Source organism: Drosophila takahashii, chromosome 2R (assembly GCF_030179915.1).
Source record: "Drosophila takahashii strain IR98-3 E-12201 chromosome 2R, DtakHiC1v2, whole genome shotgun sequence".
NCBI classification, from domain to species: domain Eukaryota; kingdom Metazoa; phylum Arthropoda; class Insecta; order Diptera; family Drosophilidae; genus Drosophila; species Drosophila takahashii.
Genome location: NC_091679.1, coordinates 16,476,465 through 16,500,416, shown reverse-complemented (window position 1 = coordinate 16,500,416; position 23,952 = coordinate 16,476,465). Strand labels below are relative to the sequence as shown.

Genomic DNA, 23,952 nt, shown 5'->3' with positions numbered 1-23,952 from the left:
CGAACTTAGCTTGCTCCTCGATATTATTTCCCTTCTCTTCCTCCTCAAGTGGCACGAAGAAGGTATTATTCATATTCACCACTGCTGCTGCAATTTGCGAGTCCTCTGGTTTCTTTTATGAGCTATTTTGTTTTCCGCCTGGATTGAATTTTTTATTCTTTTTCGCGGAACGAATAATTTTTGTCAACTTTTTGCAATGTCAAAGTCAAAGTGCTGGGCCTTTCCCCGAAATCAAACGACGCTCACTTACACCAACGATTGAGCCCCCATGTAAGATAATTGTATATTATCTGTAGTTTATTAAAAAAGTTTAAGATTATAATAGTTTGTAGATATAAGAGTTTCATAAGATTTGTAATTAGATAACGCAACGACTCTTGTTTTGCCTGATAGTGATGGACTGTTGAGTATTATTATTGAGGAACCCAGCGTGATAAGGACTGCCAACTTTTCTAAAATCATATTATCATAGAATCATATAATAGGGTCCGTTGAACGGAAGGTCCGTAAGGTTTTGCCGTTCCGAAAATTTCCCAGTTAGTCCGCCATCCAATTTTGACGGACTTTGACGGGCTCTTTTATGCGGTATTTTGGCGATGTTTTATCGGTGCAACTCTGAATTCTTCCTCGTGACTGTGAAAAGTGGAACGATGACTGCGAGAACAAATCAAATCGAAAACGGGAAAAAATTTAATAATGCATAAGCTCATTGTTTTTTGGCTATTATTGAAGTATTTATAGTTAGTTATGAGCGGAAAAGCATTTGCAAACAGGTTGCTATGAGTAGGCCAAAATATAAGCTATTCTGCGTACAAAAACATCAATGTTTGCAGCAAATACTTAGATTATGTTCTGTACTTCGTAAATAATAACTACTGTTAATTAAACTACTGTTAATTAAAGTTTAGAAACCAACCGACCAAAACCGTTGGTGTCACAGGAATTCGAGAGATTTCCTTTTTTCGGAAAATTTACCGAAAAACGACCAAAGCTGGACGCATACACTAAATATCGAATATTCAATAAATATCGAATTTTATTTGACTAATTTGGACTATTTCCCAATAAGTTTTAAACTTAATTTATGTTTTTCTTGCAAAATTACAAAAAGATCATATGTTTAAAGCGCATATTGTACATAATAAAAGAAAAAAATTGGAAATTTGAATTACCCGCCAGGCTACATATTGCAGCCCTGAACAGCGGCAAGTTGGCAAGATTTTAAAAAGCGAACCAAAATGCCGTCTGCTCTAGAGTACTTGCGAAGGCATAAACTGCGAGAGGCTAGGACGCAGAGGAGATCCTTACAAACGGTTTTACATGGACTACCATGGAGATTTAACTCATTGGCCAGGTCCTTTCACAAGAATGCGGCCGCCCTGAGTAAATCCTTTGGCAATGTCGATATTATCGCGAATGAATCGGAAGAGTCTTGCGCTGGTAACCTATGTTTACCCCTGAAAATTAACAAAGCTTATTAGTTTAAATTAATAATAAACAAAAATTTTGTACTTTTTTACATGTATTTCTTCTTCCTTTTCACAGCCAGCGTTTTACCTGGCAAAAATAGGACATTTTTTCACGACAGTGATGCCAACTTTTTGCAAAGGCGGCCTGTTTTTATTAATTTCTCAATAACTACAATTTCTTATACCATGAAATTTTTACCAGAAATAAGTTTCATTTTAACTACAATACTAAGTACCTTTGAATAAATAATTCGTTAACAAAACATTTCCATAATTGGACAAATTTGGACAAATTTGGTATTTTAAAGTGCTAGCTAATTGGTAACACTGCCAGGTAGATGGTTTGCCGACGGATTTTTTTAGCTCATTTTTTCGAGAGGTTTTATAAAAAGCATATTTTTAAATATAAACCGAAGTAGGTATAAAAATCGTAGTATGCTGGTAGTTCATAAAATTCAATACAGTTATCTTAAATAAAGTTATATTTTTGGGAAACATTTTTAAGTTGGGTAATTTTATCAAAACGTCCGGCAAAATACGGGGGATTTAGAAACCGTCAAAAAGGACGGTTGTGACACCGAGATTTGCTATTCGGGAGAAATTCGGTTGGAATGGTTTTCTGTGACACCCCCGTATATGATATAGTTGTCCGATCCGGCTCGTTCCGACTTATATACTACCTGCAATAGAAAGAAGACTTTTGGGAAAGTTTCAAGCCGATAGCTTTAAAACTGAGAGACTAGTTTGCGTATAAACGGACAGACAGACGGACAGACGGACATGGCTAGATCGACTCGTCTAGTGATGCTGATCAAGAATATATATACTTTATGGGGTCGGAAACGTCTCCTTCACTGCGTTGCAATCTTCTGACTGAAATCATAATACCCTCTGCAAGGGTACAATTAGTGATTAATAGGAATTACCTGCAAGGGTATATAGCTTCCTTTCTTGTTGTTTCTGTTACAATATAATAAAATGGGCAGTGAATAGGTGATGGAATTGACAGTGAATAGGTGATAAAGGTGATGAAAATTTCTCTCTTTGCTGAAGATTTTGGGTGATATTTAGGCGCTAAAACAGGTCCGAAAAGGTGCCGAATTTGGTGATGAATTAGGCGATGAAAAATGGTGATGAACAGGTGCTAAAAAAGAGCCAGTTTCTGGCAGTGATGAGCTCATTCTCTTAATCTAGTTGGAAATCACGCAGTTGAAAGCAGGGATCGTAATTATTATGATTTTTAAAATAAAAATTAGAAAATAATAATTATTTGTTGATTTTTATAGAAAAAATTGAAAAATAAGTTTTATTTTCAATTTTTATAATATAAATTGAAAATAAGTCTTATTCTTAAATTTGTATTATATAAATTGAAAATAAGTCTTATTTTCCAATTTTTATTATATAAATTAAAAATAAGTCTTATTCTCCAATTTTTATTATATAAATTGAAAATAAGTTTTATTCTCCAATTTTTATTATATAAATTAAAAATAAGTCTTATTCTCCAATTTTTATTATATAAATTGAAAATAAGTCTTGTTCTCCAATTTTTATTATAAAAATTGAAAATAAAAATTGAATGCAAATATCTCTTAAACCAATGGAGTATGGGCCAAAATCTAAAAACAGGATTGATCTTCGAGTCAATACCTTTCATATGAGCTATGACATGACTATGTCCAAGGATATTTTAAGGACTTAATTCGCGGTTTTTAAAAAAATTGATCTCTTTAGTTAAACTGTGTATAATCCACTCAAGCTAATCCTAAAAATTCGCGGAATACATCTTTAGATCAATTTTTTAAAAACCGCGAATTCTTAGGGACAAGAGGATATATTTGTGTGTATCTTACATAACTTTACTTCAGATACCTAAATATGTATTCTATGTCGATTCTTTAGAAACCGCGAATTCTTAGGAACAAGAGGATTTATTTTTGTGTATCTTACATAACTTAACTTAACTAAATATACTTACTTATAAATAATTGGAAAATTCGCGACTTTTATTTTTTAATTACTTTATGCAAAATCAGACAGATGGACAGGTGCATTTCGACTGGTATATTTATTCTTATTATTTGGATTTTCTGGTACTAAATGGTTTTTTTTGACGTCATGTACTTCCATCGAACATAGAAGTTACATATATAAAACATTAAAAGGCGCTATAAGTCCTTAATGAAATGAAAGGTATTGACTCGAAGATCAATCCTGTTTTTAGATTTTGGCCCATACTCCATTGGTTTAAGAGATATTTGCATTCAATTTTTATTTTCAATTTTTATAATAAAAATTGGAGAACAAGACTTATTTTCAATTTATATAATAAAAATTGGAGAATAAGACTTATTTTTAATTTATATAATAAAAATTGGAGAATAAGACTTATTTTCAATTTTTATTATAAAAATTGGAAAATAAGACTTATTTTTAATAAGCTGCTGCTTTTTTTAATGATCTTCAAAATTTATATAACTTTTTCTCAGCATCTACGAGTCGTTGGGATATTCTCCGATCTTTCTGCAAAAAATCTTTCATTACACAGTGCAACATTTTTAGGGTTATAAAATGTAACCGCAATTCTGATTTTAAGGGCAGAAAGTACTAATTTTAAATACTAAATTTATTTGTAACGGCCATATCTTGTGAACCGATTAAAATTTCACTATCAAGTCTTCAGTGATTATGTACCTATGAACCCAAGGAACTAAATTGACAAATGACTCTTGCGATGGAGTGCACCTAGCGCGTTAAAAATCGAAAAATTAGCGAAAATTTTCGGTATTTTACCTTTAAACGGCCATATTTTGCGAATTAAAGCCATCTAAGCACAAATATGAAATTTTTTATTATATTAAAGCAGCAGGCTTACCAACAATTTTAAGTTTGAATTGAATTGCACGCAAATTATAGTTTCTAGACTGGTGCAGTATTTTTCCAAAGGTGATATGATTTTAGAAAAGTTTCCTAACAAATACATATTTTGTTTTGTATGCGTCTATAATCACAAAAACCAGTAATCGACATTAAAAAATATTCCGTTTAATGATGAGCCACTTTTTAGCCAACATTTTTTACTCTTCTGAATTTACATTTTGGTTTATTTCTGTTGGTGCGTTGTCATCGGTAGATTCCTCGGCCACGTCATATTGTGTAATTTTTTGACTCCACCAACGTACTTTGGCAAGTAAGGCATCGAGTTTTTTTCCTTTATATCTACTTTCTAATGGCATTATTGTTTGGTGGAATCGCATCGAGTTTTTTTCCTTTATATCTACTTTCTAATGGCATTATTGTTTGGTGGAATTGCTCTTGTTGCTCGTCCGATTCTGTAGGCAATTGTTTTAAAAAGTGATCCAAGTGGTGATGTAGAAAGTGAATTTTTAGCGTCATTGATGCATTAATGTTTTTGAAGGATCCCAGCATTGATGTTATTAAATCTTGAGCCTTTTGTATATTAACTCTATTTTTCCCAAGGACCCCGACAATTACAGCTTTTATACTACAAAGCAGTGAGCAGTGAAATAAGTTCGACCTATGAAAAAAATTTTAATAGTGAATAAGTGAAGTTAAAAAACAAGAGAGAACGCTATAGTCGGGTGCCCCGACTATCAGATACCCGTTACTCAGCTAAAGGAAGTGCGAAGGAGGTGGAGATAAAAACTTTGATCCGCCGTAACTTTTTAACGAATGGTCCGATTTAAAAAATTTCTTCTACATTTCGATAGGTATTGATAAACACCATAAAACTGCATTTTTACTTTTCCGAAATATTGAAATTTTTAAAATCGTATATAAGCGATTGTGGGCGTTTGGGGGGGCGTGGCACCCTTTTGAAACAAACTTGCGCTGCGTAGGAACTCCTAGAATCTGCATGCAAAATGTCAATCTTCTAGCTTTTATAGTTTCCGAGATCTCAGCGTTCATACAGACAGACAGACGGACAGACGGACAGACGGACAGACGGACAGACGGACAGACGGACAGACAGACGGACAGACAGACGGACAGACGGACAGACGGACATGGCTAGATCGACTCGGCTAGTGATCCTGATCAAGAATATATATAGTTTATAGGGTCGGAAACGCTTCCTTCTAACTGTTACATACTTTTGCACGAATCTAGTATACCCTTTTACTCTACGAGTAACGGGTATAATAAAATAAATTTTTTTAATAAACTCACTAAGGAGAAAGTTAATTGGCGCCAAACGTGGGGCCGCGCGTTTAAAAATTCTAAAGCAAGGCTTTAAAACGAAATCCCAATAGAACTTTAAAGTGAAAAAAGAATTTGTGCGGCCATCAAACCCAGATACAACCAACAAAATAAAAAAGTTTGTGTTATTTAAATAAGGAGGAAACTAATAAATGCAATAATCCCCTTAATTAAAATTATAACCAACGAAATAAAAAAGTTAGTGTTGAACTAAAAAATAAAAATGTGAAATTAATAAATGAAATAATCCCCTTTAATTACAAATTACTCCCAATTAAAAATAGTGATCGAAACATAGTTCACAGCTCCGCACAATCACAAACAAAAACAAAACCAACAATCTAAAGAACATCAAAAATTAAACATTTAAAAACAACAAAACAAGTCATCATCAACCAAAAAGGAAAAATTTATTGGCTGAAGGGCAATCCCTCGCCACAAGAAGACAGAAAATTGAAAAAAACAATTTAAAGGAAGACACAGATTGAGAGACGACCCCAACCAGGATCATCAATTGAAAGAAGACCCCATCAGGATCATCATACTAGAGGAAGAATATACTAAGGACGATTCGTGAGCGATAATATTTTTATACCCGTTACTCGTAGAGTAAAAGGGTATATTGTATTCGTGCAAAAGTATGTAACAGGGAGAAGGAAGCGTTTCCGACCCCATAAAGTATATATATTCTTGATCAGGATCACTAGCCGAGTCGATCTAGCCATGTCCGTCTGTCCGTCTGTCTGTCCGTCTGTCCGTCTGTCTGTCTGTATGAACGCTGAGATCTCAGAAACTATAAAAGCTAGAAGATTGACATTTTGCATGCAGATTTTAGGAGTTCCTACGCAGCGCAAGTTTGTTTCAAAATGGTGCCACGCCCCCTCTAACGCCCACAATCGCTTATTTACGATTTAAAAAATTTTATATTATATATTATATTTTGGAAAAGTAAAAATGCAGTTTTATTGTGTTTATCAATACCTATCGAAATGTAGAAGAAATTTTTCAAATCGGACCATTCGTTAAAAAGTTATGCGTGATCAACGATTTCTATCTCTATCTCCATCTCCCTCGCACTCCCTTAACCTGAGTAACGGGTATCTGATAGTCGGGGCACCCGACTATAACGTTCTCTCTTGTTTTTATTATTATTAATATTTAAGAGTATTGAAAACAGAAAAAAATAAAAAAAAAACAAAGTGGAAGAATTAATTTCCAAATTTGATAAAATTCTCAAAATGAATCCTCCTCAAGAGCAGGCTGGTCCGAGCAATAAAAGACCACACAAGGCGAGTCCTCCTCAAGAAGTTATAAACAATCAGGCAGTAACAAACAACACAATGTTAAATGTAGGAGAATTAATAAAACAAATTGTAAATTATGAATTGAATCCATTAAAAGACGAGATTGGAAATCTAAAACAGCAGTTATCAAATAAAATAAAGAAGGTTGAAGATTATCAGATAGAAGTTATAGATCCAAATATTAAATGGGAAACATCTTACGAGACCATCAAATCTGTAAGGGAATATAAAGGAGAGGAAGATAAGTATATCAGCTGGAGGGAGTCAGCTGAAATAGCAATGGGGCAATACGCCGGAGGAAGCGATAGGTTTTATTTAGCTTTGTCAATTTTAAGAAATAAAATAAAAAGGAATGCAAATGATGCATTAACTCATAACGGTACAGTTTTAAATTTCGATGCAATAATGGCCAGGCTTAACTTTGTCTTTGGTGACAAACGTCCAATCCATATTATTGAACAAGAATTGAACGTATTAAGCCAGGGTAAATGGATTACTATGGAACTGTTATTAGAAAGTTAACACTATTAATAAATAAAACTATCATGACTTACGGTAGAAATAAACCGATAACATTAGAAATGAACGAGAAACATAGAAAGACTGCTTTCAGAGTTTTTATAGCCGGCCTTAACGGTCATATTTTCAATATTTTCAATGAATCCCCAAGACTTACCAAATGCAATGGTTATAGTTCAGGAATTGGAAAGTAATAGTATGAGGGCTTATTTTGCTAATACCTTCTCAACCACGCAGAGGAAAAATAGTGAGCAAAATTCAAGTGGAAACGGTCAAATATATTTGAATAATAAGCCCAGACACCTAAACAATAATTATAATAACCAAAGAAATAATAATAATTTAAGAATTAACCAAGAAAGTAATAATTACAATAATAACAATCAAAACAAAAACAGTTATAATAATTATATCCAGAACAGAAATAATAATTGCAATCAGGGCAGAAATAATAACAACCAGCTAAATCAGTGGAACTCGTATAAACCACAACAAAATAAGCCAGAGCCAATGGATGTAGATGAGTAAATTCAGGTTCAAAATAGGAACAATAGCGGTTAAATTCAAGGTTATAATAATTACCAAAAAAATAATTATAATCAAAATAAATGGAACCAAAAAAAAAAAAAAAACTGGCACACAGAAAGATCAGGTCCAAAATAAAAGAGTACCGACTGGGACTGTTAACCAGCCGGCTAACAAGACAATGAGACTTAACAATATTGACGAAGACATTTTTTAGCCCAAAGCCAGGATTAGGATTACCCCACATAATTAAAAATGATAAAAAAATAAATAAAAAATTAAAAATATCAATCGACACAGGGGCAACCTCTTGTTATATAAAAACAGGAATTTATAAAAATAAAAATGAGCTCCCAATATATAAAAGAGTATTCACAGTTAATGGGTATTCAATAATAAAATATTATCATATGATAACTATATTTGACACGCGATTTACGTTTTACGAAATAAAAGGCTTAGACTAGGATTTGCTAGTAGGGTATAACCTATTAAAAAAAATCGGAGCTGTAATTGATACAGCTAAAGGAACGATAAAATATAATTGAAAGGAAGAAAAATTAAAATACGACAACAACATTCTTCCGTTAAAGGAATTTATAAAAAAAAAATACTTTGATGAAAAGACCCGAGACAGATCCGAATCTGAAATGGGAAATCAAAGCGAATTTAGTTTGGGAATTAAAAATCCTGAACACGCCGTCGTTGAATTATCCGACAAAAATAAAATATTGGGAACTAAAAATCCTGAACAAGCCGTCGTTGATTTATCCGACAAAAATAAAAGTTTGGGAATTAAGGGCCGGTTTCTCGAGTGCCGGCTAACATTTCTCGAACAGATAAAGTCCCTGCTAAGGCTTTTTGGCTTTCTCGAGCATAAATGTGAGAGCTAACTTTGACAGGGACTCGGAGTCCCTGTTAAGCGTTTTCGGCTCGATAGAATGACAGCTGATTTCCCAAAGCCAACTAAGAAGTAGAAACGAAATCACAGCTGACTTTTCCCTTGAAATATACCCAAACAGCTGATGAAATAATCGAAGCACACTTTTTTTTGCCCAATTCTGTGCGTTAACAGCACTCTGTAATTGTTTCTCGTTCAGATAAATTCAGGTGTGTCCCTGAAAACTATAACAATCAAAAAACAACTCAAAAGCAATTGTTGGGTTCCTTCAAAAATGTTCTGACATTTCCATAGCTAGAGGCGTTTTGAAGAACATTTCAGTAGGCTTTTTAAAATTTTTTCCTTTGTAGCCCATATTTAAAATCTTTTTGACATAAAAAACCCGACATTTGTATTGCTAAAAACAACCCCCTGAAATGTCGGTGTCCCCGAAAAAATAGAGGTTTAAGTTTGCTTTTTGACACGCACTTGTATGAAAAACAACATAAGGGCTACTTAGTTTCATCCGATACATTTGAATTTCTTTCGATCAGCATTTAAAATTAAGCCGCTGAACACATAATCCAATGCATTTTGTTAAATCTTCTTCAAAATTAATTCGAAAAAAGGTTACCAAAGCCTTGGACATTTATGAAAATGATGCAGATATTTTCAAACTTACAAACTGAACCAAATGTAGAACGAAAAAAATTGACATTTCAAAGCATCAAATTCAGGTTTGAGGGAACCCGACAATTGTTTTTCTGTTGCTTTTGATTGAGACAACAAGGAAAACAAGGGAGTTTCTTAGTTGTTTGTTGTTTTTGAAAGCAACTCTCCGAAAAAACTCTAGTGTTTTCTGGGACACACCTGATTAAAGCAGTCGAGAAAGCCGATTTGCTTTTACGAACAGTTTATCTGTTCTTTAAGTTTTTCGGACAGATTGCTATCAGGGACTTTGACAGGGACTCGAGAAACCGGCCCTAAATCCCTAAATCGTGGAAATATCCGACAACCAAAAAATTAACAATATGAAAACATCATCTGCAAATCAATTGAAGGATTTGGAGGATGAAATACTAAGCATTATCAATAAAGAGCATTCGAAAATAAATATGCAAATTCCATTTATGAGAGATATTCGCGGTGAAATAAACATCGAAAACGATAGGGCCATATATAGCAAACAATATCCGTATGCTCTATCGGCTTCAGATTTTGTGAACTCAGAAATAGATCGAATGTTAAAAGAGGAAATTAAAAGGCCAAGTAGTACCCAAAAAAGGTTTTAACGAAGATGAAACTCCAAAACTCAGACTTGTAATAGATTTTAAAAAACTAAATGATAATACAATTCCGGATAGATACCCAATGCAGGATCCTTCGGTAATTTTGTCAAATCTTGGCGAGCTAAATACTTTTCCACAATCGATTTAGAATCTGGATTTCATCAAATTCTCATGAGTGAAACAGACGTACAAAAAACATCGTTCTTAATAAACAATGGAAAATACGAATTCCTGAGAATGCCATTTGGGTTGACTAACGCTCCCAGAATTTTCCAAAGAGCAATGGATGATATATTAAGAGAAGAAGTCGGTAAAACATGCCATGTTTATATGGATGGCATTATAATATTTTCAAAAACTATTGAACAACATTACAAAGATCTAATTGTCATAATTAAAAATTTGCTGAACGCAAACATGAAAATTTCTATTGAAAAATCAAAGTTCTTTAAATTAGAAACTAATTTTTTAGGTTACGTTGTTTCTCATAATGTGATCAAAACCGATCCCGAGAAAATTTCTACAATCCCAAAATACCCAATTCCTAAAAATATTCGAGAGCTTAGAAGCTTCCTAGGTCTTACAGGATATTATAGAAAATTTGTCCAAAATTACGCAAAAATTGCGAAACCATTAACAAAATATTTAGAAGGTCAAAAAGTATCTAAAAAAGCTTCACGTAGAGCTTCAATACAGTTGGACGATTCGGCTGTAAGAGCTTTTAACGAGCTCAAAGATAATTTAATCGCACAAATAGAACTGGTTCAACCCGATTATAATAAAAAATTTAGGTAATACTATACATTAGCGGACTCACCCCCGAAATTCGCGAAAAATTAATCCTCGATGGACCGCGATTTCTTAAGAATTTACGTGCAAAAAGAACTTGGCGGTCGGCCATGGTTCTCTTGTAATTAAATTTTAAAGTTCCCGGGTTTGCTATAAAAAACAATGGTGCTTTTCTCATATTTTCAATCAAAGCAATTACTTTTTAATGAGTTCCTATAAAATTAATATGTTGTTTAAATGAGTTCCTATAAAATTATTTAATTGTTTAAATAAGTTCCTATAAAAACGTATAGAATTTTTTAATTGAAATAGTTTTAATGAACACTTTTCCGCACCACCATTGAGGAAAAGTTCCAGGTTTTTCTTTAATAACCTTTTAGGGCCTAGAAATCTCTCTGCTGAAGTATTCCCGAATAGGAAGTATTTGAAGTATTTGTAAAAGAAAGACTGCGCCGGAAGCGAAAAAAAAATTTAAGAATAAATCGCGCGATTTTTTCTTACATTTTTTTCGCCTGCGGCGCATTTTTTCTTGTTCTGTATTAAACAAGTAGTTTTAGCTGAATAAGGGTTGTTGTGTCGCTCAGAAAAATAAATTCAATCTTTATGTTTGGTTTTGGGTGGAAAAGACTAAAAGAAAGGTTAAAATATAAATTCCTCCTTGGACCGCGATTTCTTCTCATTATAATAAAAATCTCTCTGCTGAAGTATTCCCGAATAGGAAGTATTTGAAGTATTTGTAAAAGAAAGACTGCGCCGGATGCAGCTAATTGATTGGAGTGGGCTAGTAATCGGTCGTTGTAGCGGCTTGAGTGCATGTTGATTTGCTCTCTCACTGAAGGAATGTGCAGGTCACTGGCTAGGACCTCATTTCGCACGTACCACGGTGCATTTGCTATCGTGCGCAGAGCTTTGTTTTGCATTCTTTGTATCCTCAGGATGTTAGAATCCGAAGCAGTGCCCCATATTTGAATGCAGTAAGTGAGCGATGGGACAACGATAGACTTGAACAGCAACATCTTGTTACTGAGGCTGAGCGTACTTCTTCCTCTAAGCATCCAGTTCAGCTTTCGAAGCTTGGCACGACAAGTGGCTGCGACTTTGGTTATGTGCTGCCTCCACGTAAGACGCTTGTCCAAGATCAATCCCAAATACTGGGCCTGGGGGGATTGCGGGATGACTGTGTCCTGGAAATAGACCCTGGGAAGGATTTTACTTCTTAGCGAGAAGTTGCAATGCTCCTATAATACCATTAAATTAAAGATACCGCAAATACCAGAGCTGATGGACTATAGGCATAGTGGCAACTTATGCTTAGAAAAGCCACATTTATCGAAATAAAATGGTGGCAGGCCTGGACACCGACCCATGTCACATTTTGTCGGCCTGTGAAGTTATTCACCCAAAATTATTTATAAGCCAGGAGCAACATATGTAGTCGCGGATGCTTTATCAAGGATCCAAATAAACAACTTAACGGAAAGTATCGAATCGGTCTCAGATCAAAACACTCAGCATTCACCCGAAAGTAGTTTTGAGAATGTCATACAAGAAACCCGAAAACCCTTAAACCAGTTTAAGCAACAATTGCTAATAGCAACGGGGAGGTATACAATACATGAGTCGATTACCGTTTTCGAAAAGACTAGACATATAATAGAGTATGATACTCCAGAAAATTTAATATCAATTTTAAGAGAATATATTCAACCTAATAAACCCATAGGAGTTCATTGTACTTTAGAAGATTTTTATAAAATTCAAAAACCACTTAAAGATAATTACTCGTAGTTACTCGTAAACTTACTCGTAGAGTAAAAGGGTATATTGTATTCGTGCAAAAGTATGTAACAGGTAGAAGGAAGCTTTTCCGACCCAATAAAGTATGTATATTCTTGATCAGGATCACTAGCCGAGTCGATCTAGCCATGTCTGTCTGTCCGTAAGTCTGGCCGTCAGTCCGTCCGTATGAACGCTAAGATCTCGGAAACTACAAAAGCTAAAAGGTTGAGATTTTCCACACATATTCTTGGGCAGCGCAAGTTTATTTCAGCCGAGCGCCACGCCCCCTCTAACGCCCACAATCGCTCACTAACGATTTTAAAATGTGTCCTGCGCCCACATCCTTAAAGATTTCCGAGAAGTATAAATGAAATTTTGTTGTGTATATTTATACCTATCAAAATGTAGAAGACATTTTTCAAATCGGACCATTCATTAAAAAGTTATACGCAATCAAAATTTATATATCTATCTCCCTCGCACTCCCTTTAGCTGAGTTACGATTATAGTCGGGAAACCAACCCAAGTACAGCGTTCGCTTTAGCTGAGTCACGGGTATTAAATAGTAGGGACACCAACCCGACTATAGCGTTCTCTCTTGTTTTATAAATAATTTTTTATATACAAAAACATTTGTCCAGTTTCAGAAATTCTGCAACAATTTCCCTTGGCCAAAACCTTGATGATAGACAACGAACCAAGTTTCTCTTCATCCCAATTTAAATCTTTCGCGCAGAGAAACGGGATTTCTATATTCTTTACGGATTCTCGACATAGTACGTCTAACGGTCAAATAGAAAGGGCACACTCAACGCTAACAGAAATTGCTCACTGCATCAAAGACGAGCTTAATTTAATTGATTATTCTGAAATTATCATTAGAACGGCTCAAAAATATAATTTAACAATTCACTCTATAACTAACCAAAGACCGTATGTATTATTATTTAATAAAATACAACATGATAAAACATATTATCACTATGGACGGCAGTCCATGTAGTGACGAAGCGCACCAGGAGAGTGTGCGAAGGCGACTACTATATATACACAAAGAAATGAAAATCTACTGTGATGGTCCGATCATAATGAATGATACACCTATCGAAAGGTATTACGAAAACTAACAGGATTGCATACCAAGACTCTAAGAAAATCAATTGGCTTGGGAGAGAGAGCGGTGAAAGTGAAAAAGTGAAAATTTCGAAATTTGGAGCTGTTGGGGCCGGTGGGGATAAATGCCCCCTCGCAATGTTTTAGTTTTATTCCTTTTGAAAATACCCGTCGAATGAGAGGTCATTTGTCAAAATCCGACGCTCCGTTCAAAAGTTATAGCCAAAATAAGATTTTCTTCGTCTTCCCAAAATGAAAATTTAATTCTGTTTGTCAGTTTGTCAGTTTGTCCAAAACATGTTTTTTAAGTTTTGAAAATTTGATATGACGTCCATCACATCGATATAAAAAACTTTTCTTCTACCACTTTTGGAAAAACTCGCTAGTTTAGCGGGAAAACAGCTATAAATAGCTAAAATTCGGAAAGCCACCCCCATTTAACGCTCAGAAATTATCTAACCCCACACCGCCGCCTGCAAAAAGGAACAGCGGGAATTTGAGAAGTCGGTTTTTGTGTTCTTGAAATCCTGATCAGGGACCGTAATCAATAAAGGTATATTAGGTATATTAGGCATTTTTCGAGTTATTAATACTACCAACACGAATTTTTATTTTTTAACAACACTTTAAAGTGGCTTAGGCCACGATCTGACGATCAAATTATTTTATTTCACAGAAAATGTTTAAAAATGTATAAAACAATAATAGTTTTCTTTGTAATTTAATGGCAATCCTTGATAAATGTGATCAAATATTTAATCGTCTTACCGTGGCTTTTCTTAATAATTTTTTTTTGAATCCCACATTCATTCTTATTATTATTTGTAAACAAAATTTAAGATAAATGTGAGAACAAGATTTTTGGTTAAAATATAAATTCCTCCTTGGACCGCGATTTCTTCTCATTATAATAAAAATACACATGTGGTCATCCATGGTTATGAGAGTTCTTAAGAAATCACTGTCCATAGAGGATCATTCTTACGCGGTTGTGAGGACTAGTTCCCTATAATACCATTTTTTATATAGCATATTTTTATTTATGGCGTTGATCAACCAACTTAATGGTTATAAAACGCATAATTTAGAACATAGAAACAAATAACTGGAAACATAACATGAGTGTGGAAATAACAATTTTATAACATTGACAGTTCTACATTACTGTCTCAGGACGCGGGTTTGATGGCGTCCTCTTGTCCAGAGATCACCAGGGTGTCGACGCTTCAGCCTTCTTCTTGTGGTTGGGTTTGCCAAGGATGCAGCTAATTGATTGGAGTGGGCTAGTAATCGGTCGTTGTAGCGGCTTGAGTGCATGTTGATTTGCTCTCTCACTGAAGGAATGTGCAGGTCACTGGCTAGGACCTCATTTCGCACGTACCACGGTGCATTTGCTATCGTGCGCAGAGCTTTGTTTTGCATTCTTTGTATCCTCAGGATGTTAGAATCCGAAGCAGTGCCCCATATTTGAATGCAGTAAGTGAGCGATGGGACAACGATAGACTTGAACAGCAACATCTTGTTACTGAGGCTGAGCGTACTTCTTCCTCTAAGCATCCAGTTCAGCTTTCGAAGCTTGGCACGACAAGTGGCTGCGACTTTGGTTATGTGCTGCCTCCACGTAAGACGCTTGTCCAAGATCAATCCCAAATACTGGGCCTGGGGGGATTGCGGGATGACTGTGTCCTGGAAATAGACCCTGGGAAGGATTTTACTTCTTAGCGAGAAGTTGCAATGCTCCTATAATACCATTAAATTAAAGATGCTTTATCAAGGATCCAAATAAACAACTTAACGGAAAGTATCGAATCGGTCTCAGATCAAAACACTCAGCATTCACCCGAAAGTAGTTTTGAGAATGTCATACAAGAAACCCGAAAACCCTTAAACCAGTTTAAGCAACAATTGCTAATAGCAACGGGGAGGTATACAATACATGAGTCGATTACCGTTTTCGAAAAGACTAGACATATAATAGAGTATGATACTCCAGAAAATTTAATATCAATTTTAAGAGAATATATTCAACCTAATAAACCCATAGGAGTTCATTGTACTTTAGAAGATTTTTATAAAATTCAAAAACCACTTAAAGATAATTACTCGTAGTTACTCGTAAACTTACTCGTAGAGTAAAAGGGTATATTGTATTCGTGCAAAAGTATGTAACAGGTAGAAGGAAGCTTTTCCGACCCAATAAAGTATGTATATTCTTGATCAGGATCACTAGCCGAGTCGATATAGCCATGTCTGTCTGTCCGTATGTCTGGCCGTCAGTCCGTCCGTATGAACGCTAAGATCTCGGAAACTACAAAAGCTAAAAGGTTGAGATTTTCCACACATATTCTTGGGCAGCGCAAGTTTATTTCAGCCGAGCGCCACGCCCCCTCTAACGCCCACAATCGCTCACTAACGATTTTAAAATGTGTCCTGCGCCCACATCCTTAAAGATTTCCGAGAAGTATAAATGAAATTTTGTTGTGTATATTTATACCTATCAAAATGTAGAAGACATTTTTCAAATCGGACCATTCATTAAAAAGTTATACGCAATCAAAATTTATATATCTATCTCCCTCGCACTCCCTTTAGCTGAGTTACGATTATAGTCGGGAAACCAACCCGAGTACAGCGTTCGCTTTAGCTGAGTCACGGGTATTAAATAGTCGGGACACCAACCCGACTATAGCGTTCTCTCTTGTTTTATAAATAATTTTTTATATACAAAAACATTTGTCCAGTTTCAGAAATTCTGCAACAATTTCCCTTGGCCAAAACCTTGATGATAGACAACGAACCAAGTTTCTCTTCATCCCAATTTAAATCTTTCGCGCAGAGAAACGGGATTTCTATATTCTTTACGGATTCTCGACATAGTACGTCTAACGGTCAAATAGAAAGGGCACACTCAACGCTAACAGAAATTGCTCACTGCATCAAAGACGAGCTTAATTTAATTGATTATTCTGAAATTATCATTAGAACGGCTCAAAAATATAATTTAACAATTCACTCTATAACTAACCAAAGACCGTATGTATTATTATTTAATAAAATACAACATGATAAAACATATTATCACTATGGACGGCAGTCCATGTAGTGACGAAGCGCACCAGGAGAGTGTGCGAAGGCGACTACTATATATACACAAAGAAATGAAAATCTACTGTGATGGTCCGATCATAATGAATGATACACCTATCGAAAGGTATTACGAAAACTAACAGGATTGCATACCAAGACTCTAAGAAAATCAATTGGCTTGGGAGAGAGAGCGGTGAAATTGAAAAAGTGAAAATTTGGAAATTTGGAGCTGTTGGGGCCGGTGGGGGTTAAATGCCCCCTCGCAATGTTTTAGTTTTATTCCTTTTGAAAATACCCGTCGAATGAGAGGTCATTTGTCAAAATCCGACGCTCCGTTCAAAAGTTATAGCCAAAATAAGATTTTCTTCGTCTTCCCAAAATTAAAATTTAATTCTGTTTGTCAGTTTGTCAGTTTGTCCAAAACATGTTTTTTAAGTTTTGAAAATTTGATATGACGTACATCACATCGATATAAAAAACTTTTCTTCTACCACTTTTGGAAAAACTCGCTAGTTTAGCGGGAAAACAGCTATAAATAGCTAAAATTCGGAAAGCCACCCCCATTTAACGCTCAGAAATTATCTAACCCCACACCGCCGCCTGCAAAAAGGAACAGCGGGAATTTGAGAGGTCGGTTTTTGTGTTATTGAAATCCTGATCAGGGACCGTAATCAATAAATATATATTAGGTATATTAGGCATTTTTCGTGTTATTAATACTACCAACACGAATTTTTATTTTTTAACAACACTTTAAAGTGGCTTAGGCCACGATCTGACGATCAAATTATTTTATTTCACAGAAAATGTTTAAAAATGTATAAAACAATAATAGTTTTCTTTGTAATTTAATGGCAATCCTTGATAAATGTGATCAAATATTTAATCGTCTTACCGTGGCTTTTCTTAATAATTTTTTTTTTGAATCCCACATTCATTCTTATTATTATTTGTAAACAAAATTTAAGATAAATGTGAGAACAAGATTTTTGGTTTTGGTGCAAATCATAGGATTTTTTAATATTTTTTAATATTTTTTTTGTTAAAAAAATTATAATCGTAGTGCCATAGAAGTGGCCTGATAGTGATGCTACTCAGAAACCCACCCCATTTAACGCTTAGAAATTATCTATCCCTACACCGCCGCCGGCAAAAAGGAACAGGATTTCAAGAACACAAAAACCATTTTCTCACTTTCCCGCTCAGCTCAACATTAACGAAGGGGGATTTCAACTAGGGATGTCAAAACTATATCAATATCGATATTTTTTGCAAAAAAAAATATATTTTTATCGTGATATTTATTTAGCAAAATATCACAATATCGATATTTTATTTTTCGATATTATTTGATATTTGCATATCTTTCTCTCATCTGCACAAAAAAATGAAGCGTGTTAAAATTTATTTCGGTGAAATTAATAAAAACAAACTAAGTGCAAACTTTGTTTGAAAACTATTAAAACAAGTGGGGAATACATCAAATAACTAATAACTAATAAAATAAGATATTTAAGAAATTTATATTGTTTAAACTTTTCTAGCGCTTTTAGATTAATTTTAGGGCAAAAGTCTTTGTTGTTAGCTTATTTACGCGGCTAAAATTTTGAAATTCAACTGAAAAAAAGAATATCAAAAGTATCTGACATATCGATGTTTTTTGGCGATATATTATATATCATATTTATATTTTTATAAAAGAAAATATATCAGCGATACAATATTTTTAAAATATTTGACATCCCTAGTCAACAGACTAAAAGCCGAAGCGTCAGGCAGCCGATGGGACTACCTCGTATAGTAATCGGTCATTTAATAAGTCTCCCTGTGCGAGCGACATTCGAATGCATTCAAACGGACAAATGAGTCACTCATTCTTAAAACTTGTATAACTTTACTCATAACTGTACTCATTACTTTAAATTTTGAGTGAATGCAGTACTTGTGACTGTATTGCCAAATACTGTACTCACTTTTCCAGACACAGTACAGTATATTGTGAATACAGGTTTTGGTTTAGAATAACTTATTGTACAGTGAATGAAGATTTCCAACAATTACAAAGCCTACTGAATTTAAAAAACGTTAAAGCTTGCATATTTCTTTGTAATATTGTAATCTATCCACTAGCATAATAACTTAAAATCTAATGAAAGAAACGAAGCGGCGTTAGTCATAAAATTAACGGATTTATTAACACATCAATTGATATTTAAGACTTTTCATTAATGCTGTCTATGTTAGAGTTGAGAAACATTAGTTTATTGACCATGTCTTCAGTCGAAGCAATTTTTTAACGGTTTTCAAAAATTCGATTTTTGCAATAGAAATCAAGCAAAGAAATAATATCGCACTCGGCATTCGTATTATTCTTCGATTTAGCTACCGACAACTCTCACACTTTTTTTTCTACTCAGAGTTCAGTACTATACAATAGTAATTGAGACGACACTCATAGTATTTTTTAAATTGAGAAGCATACACATAGTATTAAAAAAGTGTTGCAACTCTAAAATAGTGCACTCAGTTAATATCGGTATTGTATCTTCACCGCGAACTCAGGCTTTAGCCCAAGTTAATAGAAGGGCCCCACGCGTAACAAGGATGTCTTTGAGCCACTTGTTTGTACTGCTGGCACTGCATCGACGTCCATCATAAGATTTTTTGTCAGCATCAGCTAATACTAATGAAGAGCAACTATCGGATATATAAATATTTTAAATATCCCTAATGTTGTTGAGTTGGCCTCTGTGAGAATAAGGTATCACAAAAGTACTGTATTTTTGGATGACGGTCTAAATAATACATTTGTGAACGGAAAGCCAAAAATGGTGAATGGTGTTGTGTGGGAATAGAGTATAACTCGCACGGTTATTTTTTAAGTCTACTCGCAGTCACACTGTTTTGAAAATGTATTAGATTAAAATTTGTACAAATGGGGAAAGAAGGTTGTAAATTAATATCGTCGTACAATTTTAAAATCGAGTACTTTTCAGATCATCGCTTGAGTTCTTCCAAAAGGCTAAAGCCGCCGCATCATTCCTACTTAGCAAGATATAAAGACTACCCGTTTACTCACTCTATTTCCAATTCTGAGACGTCAAAAAAGCATAATGATATTGATGAACAGAGGTGCAATGTTAATATCCATAAACTCCAGTTCAGCCGCACGAGAAATATTGACACACAAAAATCAAAATATTTGTATATTACTACATCGCCCAACGACGGGGCAAAAAAAGGTAAAAGGCGACGCAATAGTGAAACATCCAGTGATGAGGAGCGGTGGCTTACTGCCATAGAAACTGGAAAACTGGACGATGTTGATGAAGAGCTGAGGAAAATCAAAGATCCCAAGTTGATGACAGCTCGTCAACGTGCTATGTATGAGCGAACACAGGATACCGATATAAATGGCTTTGTTGAAGAGCTAATTGCTCTTCCTAGTGGTTATAAAGAAAAGGAAAAACCTCAAACGGCGGAGGAAATTCAAAAGGCTGTACTGAAATCCCAGAAACGAAAACAGCAAGCTGACGAACGACGGGAGAAGGATAAACAAAAAACGATGGAACGCTTGTTAAAAAAACAGGAGACTAACAAACGTCAGTCGTTAATTCGTAATAAAAGACTACTAAAGTACTCTTCTCCAAAAATAACCTATGTAAGTGCTGTTAAAGGTAACTATATAAGTGTCCCGCCAGGTGAAGAGTTTCCTCTATTGGCACAATTACCTCGCACGCCGCCTCTGGAACAGTTATGCTATGTTAGCGGATGTGAAAATCGAAAGGCTTACAACTGCTCCACCACAAAAGTACCCTTATGTAGTCTTAAATGTTATCGTAAAAATATTGTACAACATTTCAACCAATAAATAGAGACAAAATGTTTTAATAATGATTCACACAAAAATGGTTTATTATTTCATTTTGGGACGTTTCGATTCGTTGCAAATACTGGAGTTCGTTCTTCAAACGTTCTAATTCCACAGTTTGCTCCAAAATCTCGTATTCGTAGACTTGCTGCTCACTCTGGCGCCGATTAGAAATGGTCTTTAATTGATTTTGAGTGCCAATAGAGAGTAGTTTTTCATTATCGAGGTCTTTTGTGAAAGTTGCATATATTTTCCGAATATCAAGAGCTAATTTCTTAAAAAAGTTTAAATTGTTAGAGTATTGAAAGAATTCTTGTTTAAACTTTTTTTTTTCTCGGACAAGGCGCGGATTTTCAAATCTTAGTCTGTAGATGTCATCTATAAACAATCCAACCTTTTTAAGTTCCTCCATTTTTATGTTATTATGGTAACGATACAACTACAACTACTAAAAAAATCAATATACATACATATATGTGTAAGTCAAATTAGCATCAGTGACTTATCGGCGATTGAGGAACGGTGACACAAGGAACATAAGACTTGTATTTTCTTGCTAATTATAAAAAAATATCCAAATTACCCATCATTTGCATTTTAAGCCGCTTGAGGACTGTATGCCGCTCTCCGATCAAGATGATTTTTCAATCAAATACTTAATTCTATGGTCCAAATGCTTAAGTTTTATTTTACAAGCTTTTAAAATTTTTTTAAGGGGGGAGACACAAACCCTGCAGGAAATGTGCGAAACTAGTCTGAAAAACAACTAGTTTAAAAACTGGTTGAAAAAATGAATAATACAAAACCAGGGACCGTAAATAACAGTTATTTGTGATTTTTAATAGGGAAACAATGGATTACAACATGGATTACTTTGCCATAGGCAAAGTAATGTGGTCGGGACACAATTTGCATTACTAGTAATGGGAAAAGTATGCTAGGGCCGAGTCACATTCGGGTCTCCATTACGAATTCACATACATTTTGAAAAACGTATGCTGAGTTGTAATGCTGGTCATTTATGAAAACAAAAAATATTCTTTCCTCATGTAGAAATTAAACATGGGTATTATTGTATAATGAATGGAAAGGCTAACCGCTCGGCCATTGTCTGTAGTTTTTTTAGTTCGTTAAACTATATTATTAAAGTTCCGAAGCTCAAACGTGCCGGAGGGGAATCGAAAAACGAACACATAGGCAATAATTTGTAGGTGTGTTTGTGATTTTTGACAAAAGGAAATCGTTAACGAACAAAAATACGAAGTCATAGGAGCTCTGATTACAACTTCACTGTCGAAAAACAGCGATCGTAATCGATTACAATGCCTACACTTGTAATGCATTTTTTCTCCAGACCCCATTCACATGTTCGCCGCTGGGATGTGGGAGCACGCTCAGAGCGAAGAGAGGAAAGAAGTGGGCAGACAGAACAGTCGTCAGCGGAAAAATTCAAGGTTCACTGTTAGGGCTAGTACTCAACCCAACAAAAAGTCGTCCAAATCAAAAAACTTCATATGAAAACATTGTCAAGAAATTGGATTTCTTATAAAGTTTTTGGATTTGGACGATTTTTTGTTGGGTTGAGTATTAGCCCTTAGTCGTTTTTCCTCAAAATCTGTGGGTTTGATTTTGATTAAACTTTCAGATAAGAAGCTTGAGTTAACCCTTATTAGCCTGGTTTAGCGTGCATATAGGCACAACCTCTGTGAGGGGAGCAGTTAACCAAATGGTGAATACCCGCTTTTTCAAATGCATTTTTGAAACACTAGACATCGGATTTTGCCCCAACCAATATATTTTAATACATACATTTTTCAATTGAACCCCTATAAAAAGCGGGAAAATTGAAAAAAAAAGAATGGTTCAAAATTACATCGTTCAACCTTTGTTGCTTACTCCTCGACGGTAATTTGACGTTCATTTCATATGTTATCAGTTTTGCACTAGTTGCTGTTACAGCTGTAAGGCCCCTCTAAAAATTAAGAAAGGAAGCTAGCTCTGGCCAGCCGAGAATACAATAAAAACCAACAAGAAAGGAAGCTAGCTTCGGCCAGCCGAAGCTTATATACCCTTGCAGATCATTCCTATTAATTAACAAATCGCAAAAATGTTCAATTTTCTAAAATTTCTCATTAATTTTCCGATCGTTCCAATGGCAGCTATATGATATAGTTGTCCGATTTTGATCAAATTAAAATTGAAATTCGGAAATATTTAAAAAGAGTTATATCCTAGAGTAGAAGATAATACAATAAAAACCAAAGAAGCTACAATTTATTTCCTAGTACTTTTCCATTAATTTTCCGATCGTTCCTATGGCAGCTATATGATATAGTAGTCCGATTTTTTAAATAATTAATTCGAAATTCAGAAATATTTAAAAAATAACATCCCCAAAAGTAGAAGGTAATATTTCAAAAAACACCGAAGCTAGAATTTTTTAAAGTTTTTTTCTTCCGATCCTTCCTATGGGAGCTATAAGATATAGTTGTCCGATCCGGTCGGCTCCGACATATATACTACCTGCAATAGAAAGAAGACTTTTGCGAAAGTTTCGTCCCGATAGCTCAAAAACTGAGAGACTAGTTTGCGTAGAAACAGACAGACGGACAGACGGTCAGACGGACAGACGGACAGACGGACGGACAGACGGACATGGCTAGATCGACTCGTCTTGTGATGCTGATCAAGAATATATATACTTTATGGGGTCGGAAACGTCTCCTTCACTGCGTTGCAAACTTCTGACTGAAATCACAATACCCTCTGCAAGGGTATAACAAAGCAATAATTTATTTCCTATTATATTCCCATTAATTTTCCAATCGTTCCTATGGCAGCTATATGATATAGTCGTCCGATTTTGATAATTCGAAATTCAGAAATATATAAAAAATGGTATTTACAAAAGTAGGAGTTTGTATATTAAAACAAGAGAGAACGCTATAGTCGAGTGCCTCGACTATTAGATACCCGTTACTCAGCTAAACAACTTAATAGAAATATGCCTTCTTATATGTTTTTCGCCGCTCGATTTTTACCCAGGGATCTCTTTCTAGAAGACGCTTTCTAGAACTTTCAATTCTGCCTAGCACATCTTCCG

At 34.8% G+C, this 23,952-nt stretch overlaps 2 protein-coding genes across 2 annotated transcripts; one reads left to right on the top strand and one right to left on the bottom strand.

The window, feature by feature from the left end:
- Window positions 1–19,786: 19,786 nt before the first annotated feature.
- On the top strand, window positions 19,787–20,887 carry LOC108054743 (INO80 complex subunit B). Its single transcript, XM_017137804.3, has 2 exons — window positions 19,787–19,926; window positions 19,975–20,887. Exons 1-2 carry the CDS (start codon window positions 19,914–19,916, stop codon window positions 20,847–20,849), a joined length of 888 nt encoding a protein of 295 aa, XP_016993293.2. The 5' UTR covers window positions 19,787–19,913; the 3' UTR covers window positions 20,850–20,887.
- IFT20 (intraflagellar transport 20) lies at window positions 20,864–21,304 on the bottom strand. The gene has a single exon (XM_017137805.3). It carries the CDS (start codon window positions 21,259–21,261, stop codon window positions 20,866–20,868), a length of 396 nt encoding a protein of 131 aa, XP_016993294.2. The 5' UTR covers window positions 21,262–21,304; the 3' UTR covers window positions 20,864–20,865.
- Between the last annotated feature and the right edge of the window lie 2,648 nt (window positions 21,305–23,952).

Coding starts and splice junctions, on each gene's coding strand:
- IFT20 (XM_017137805.3), bottom strand. CDS start 21,261: ATGGAGGAACTTAAAAAGGTTGGATTGTTTATAGATGACATCTACAGA.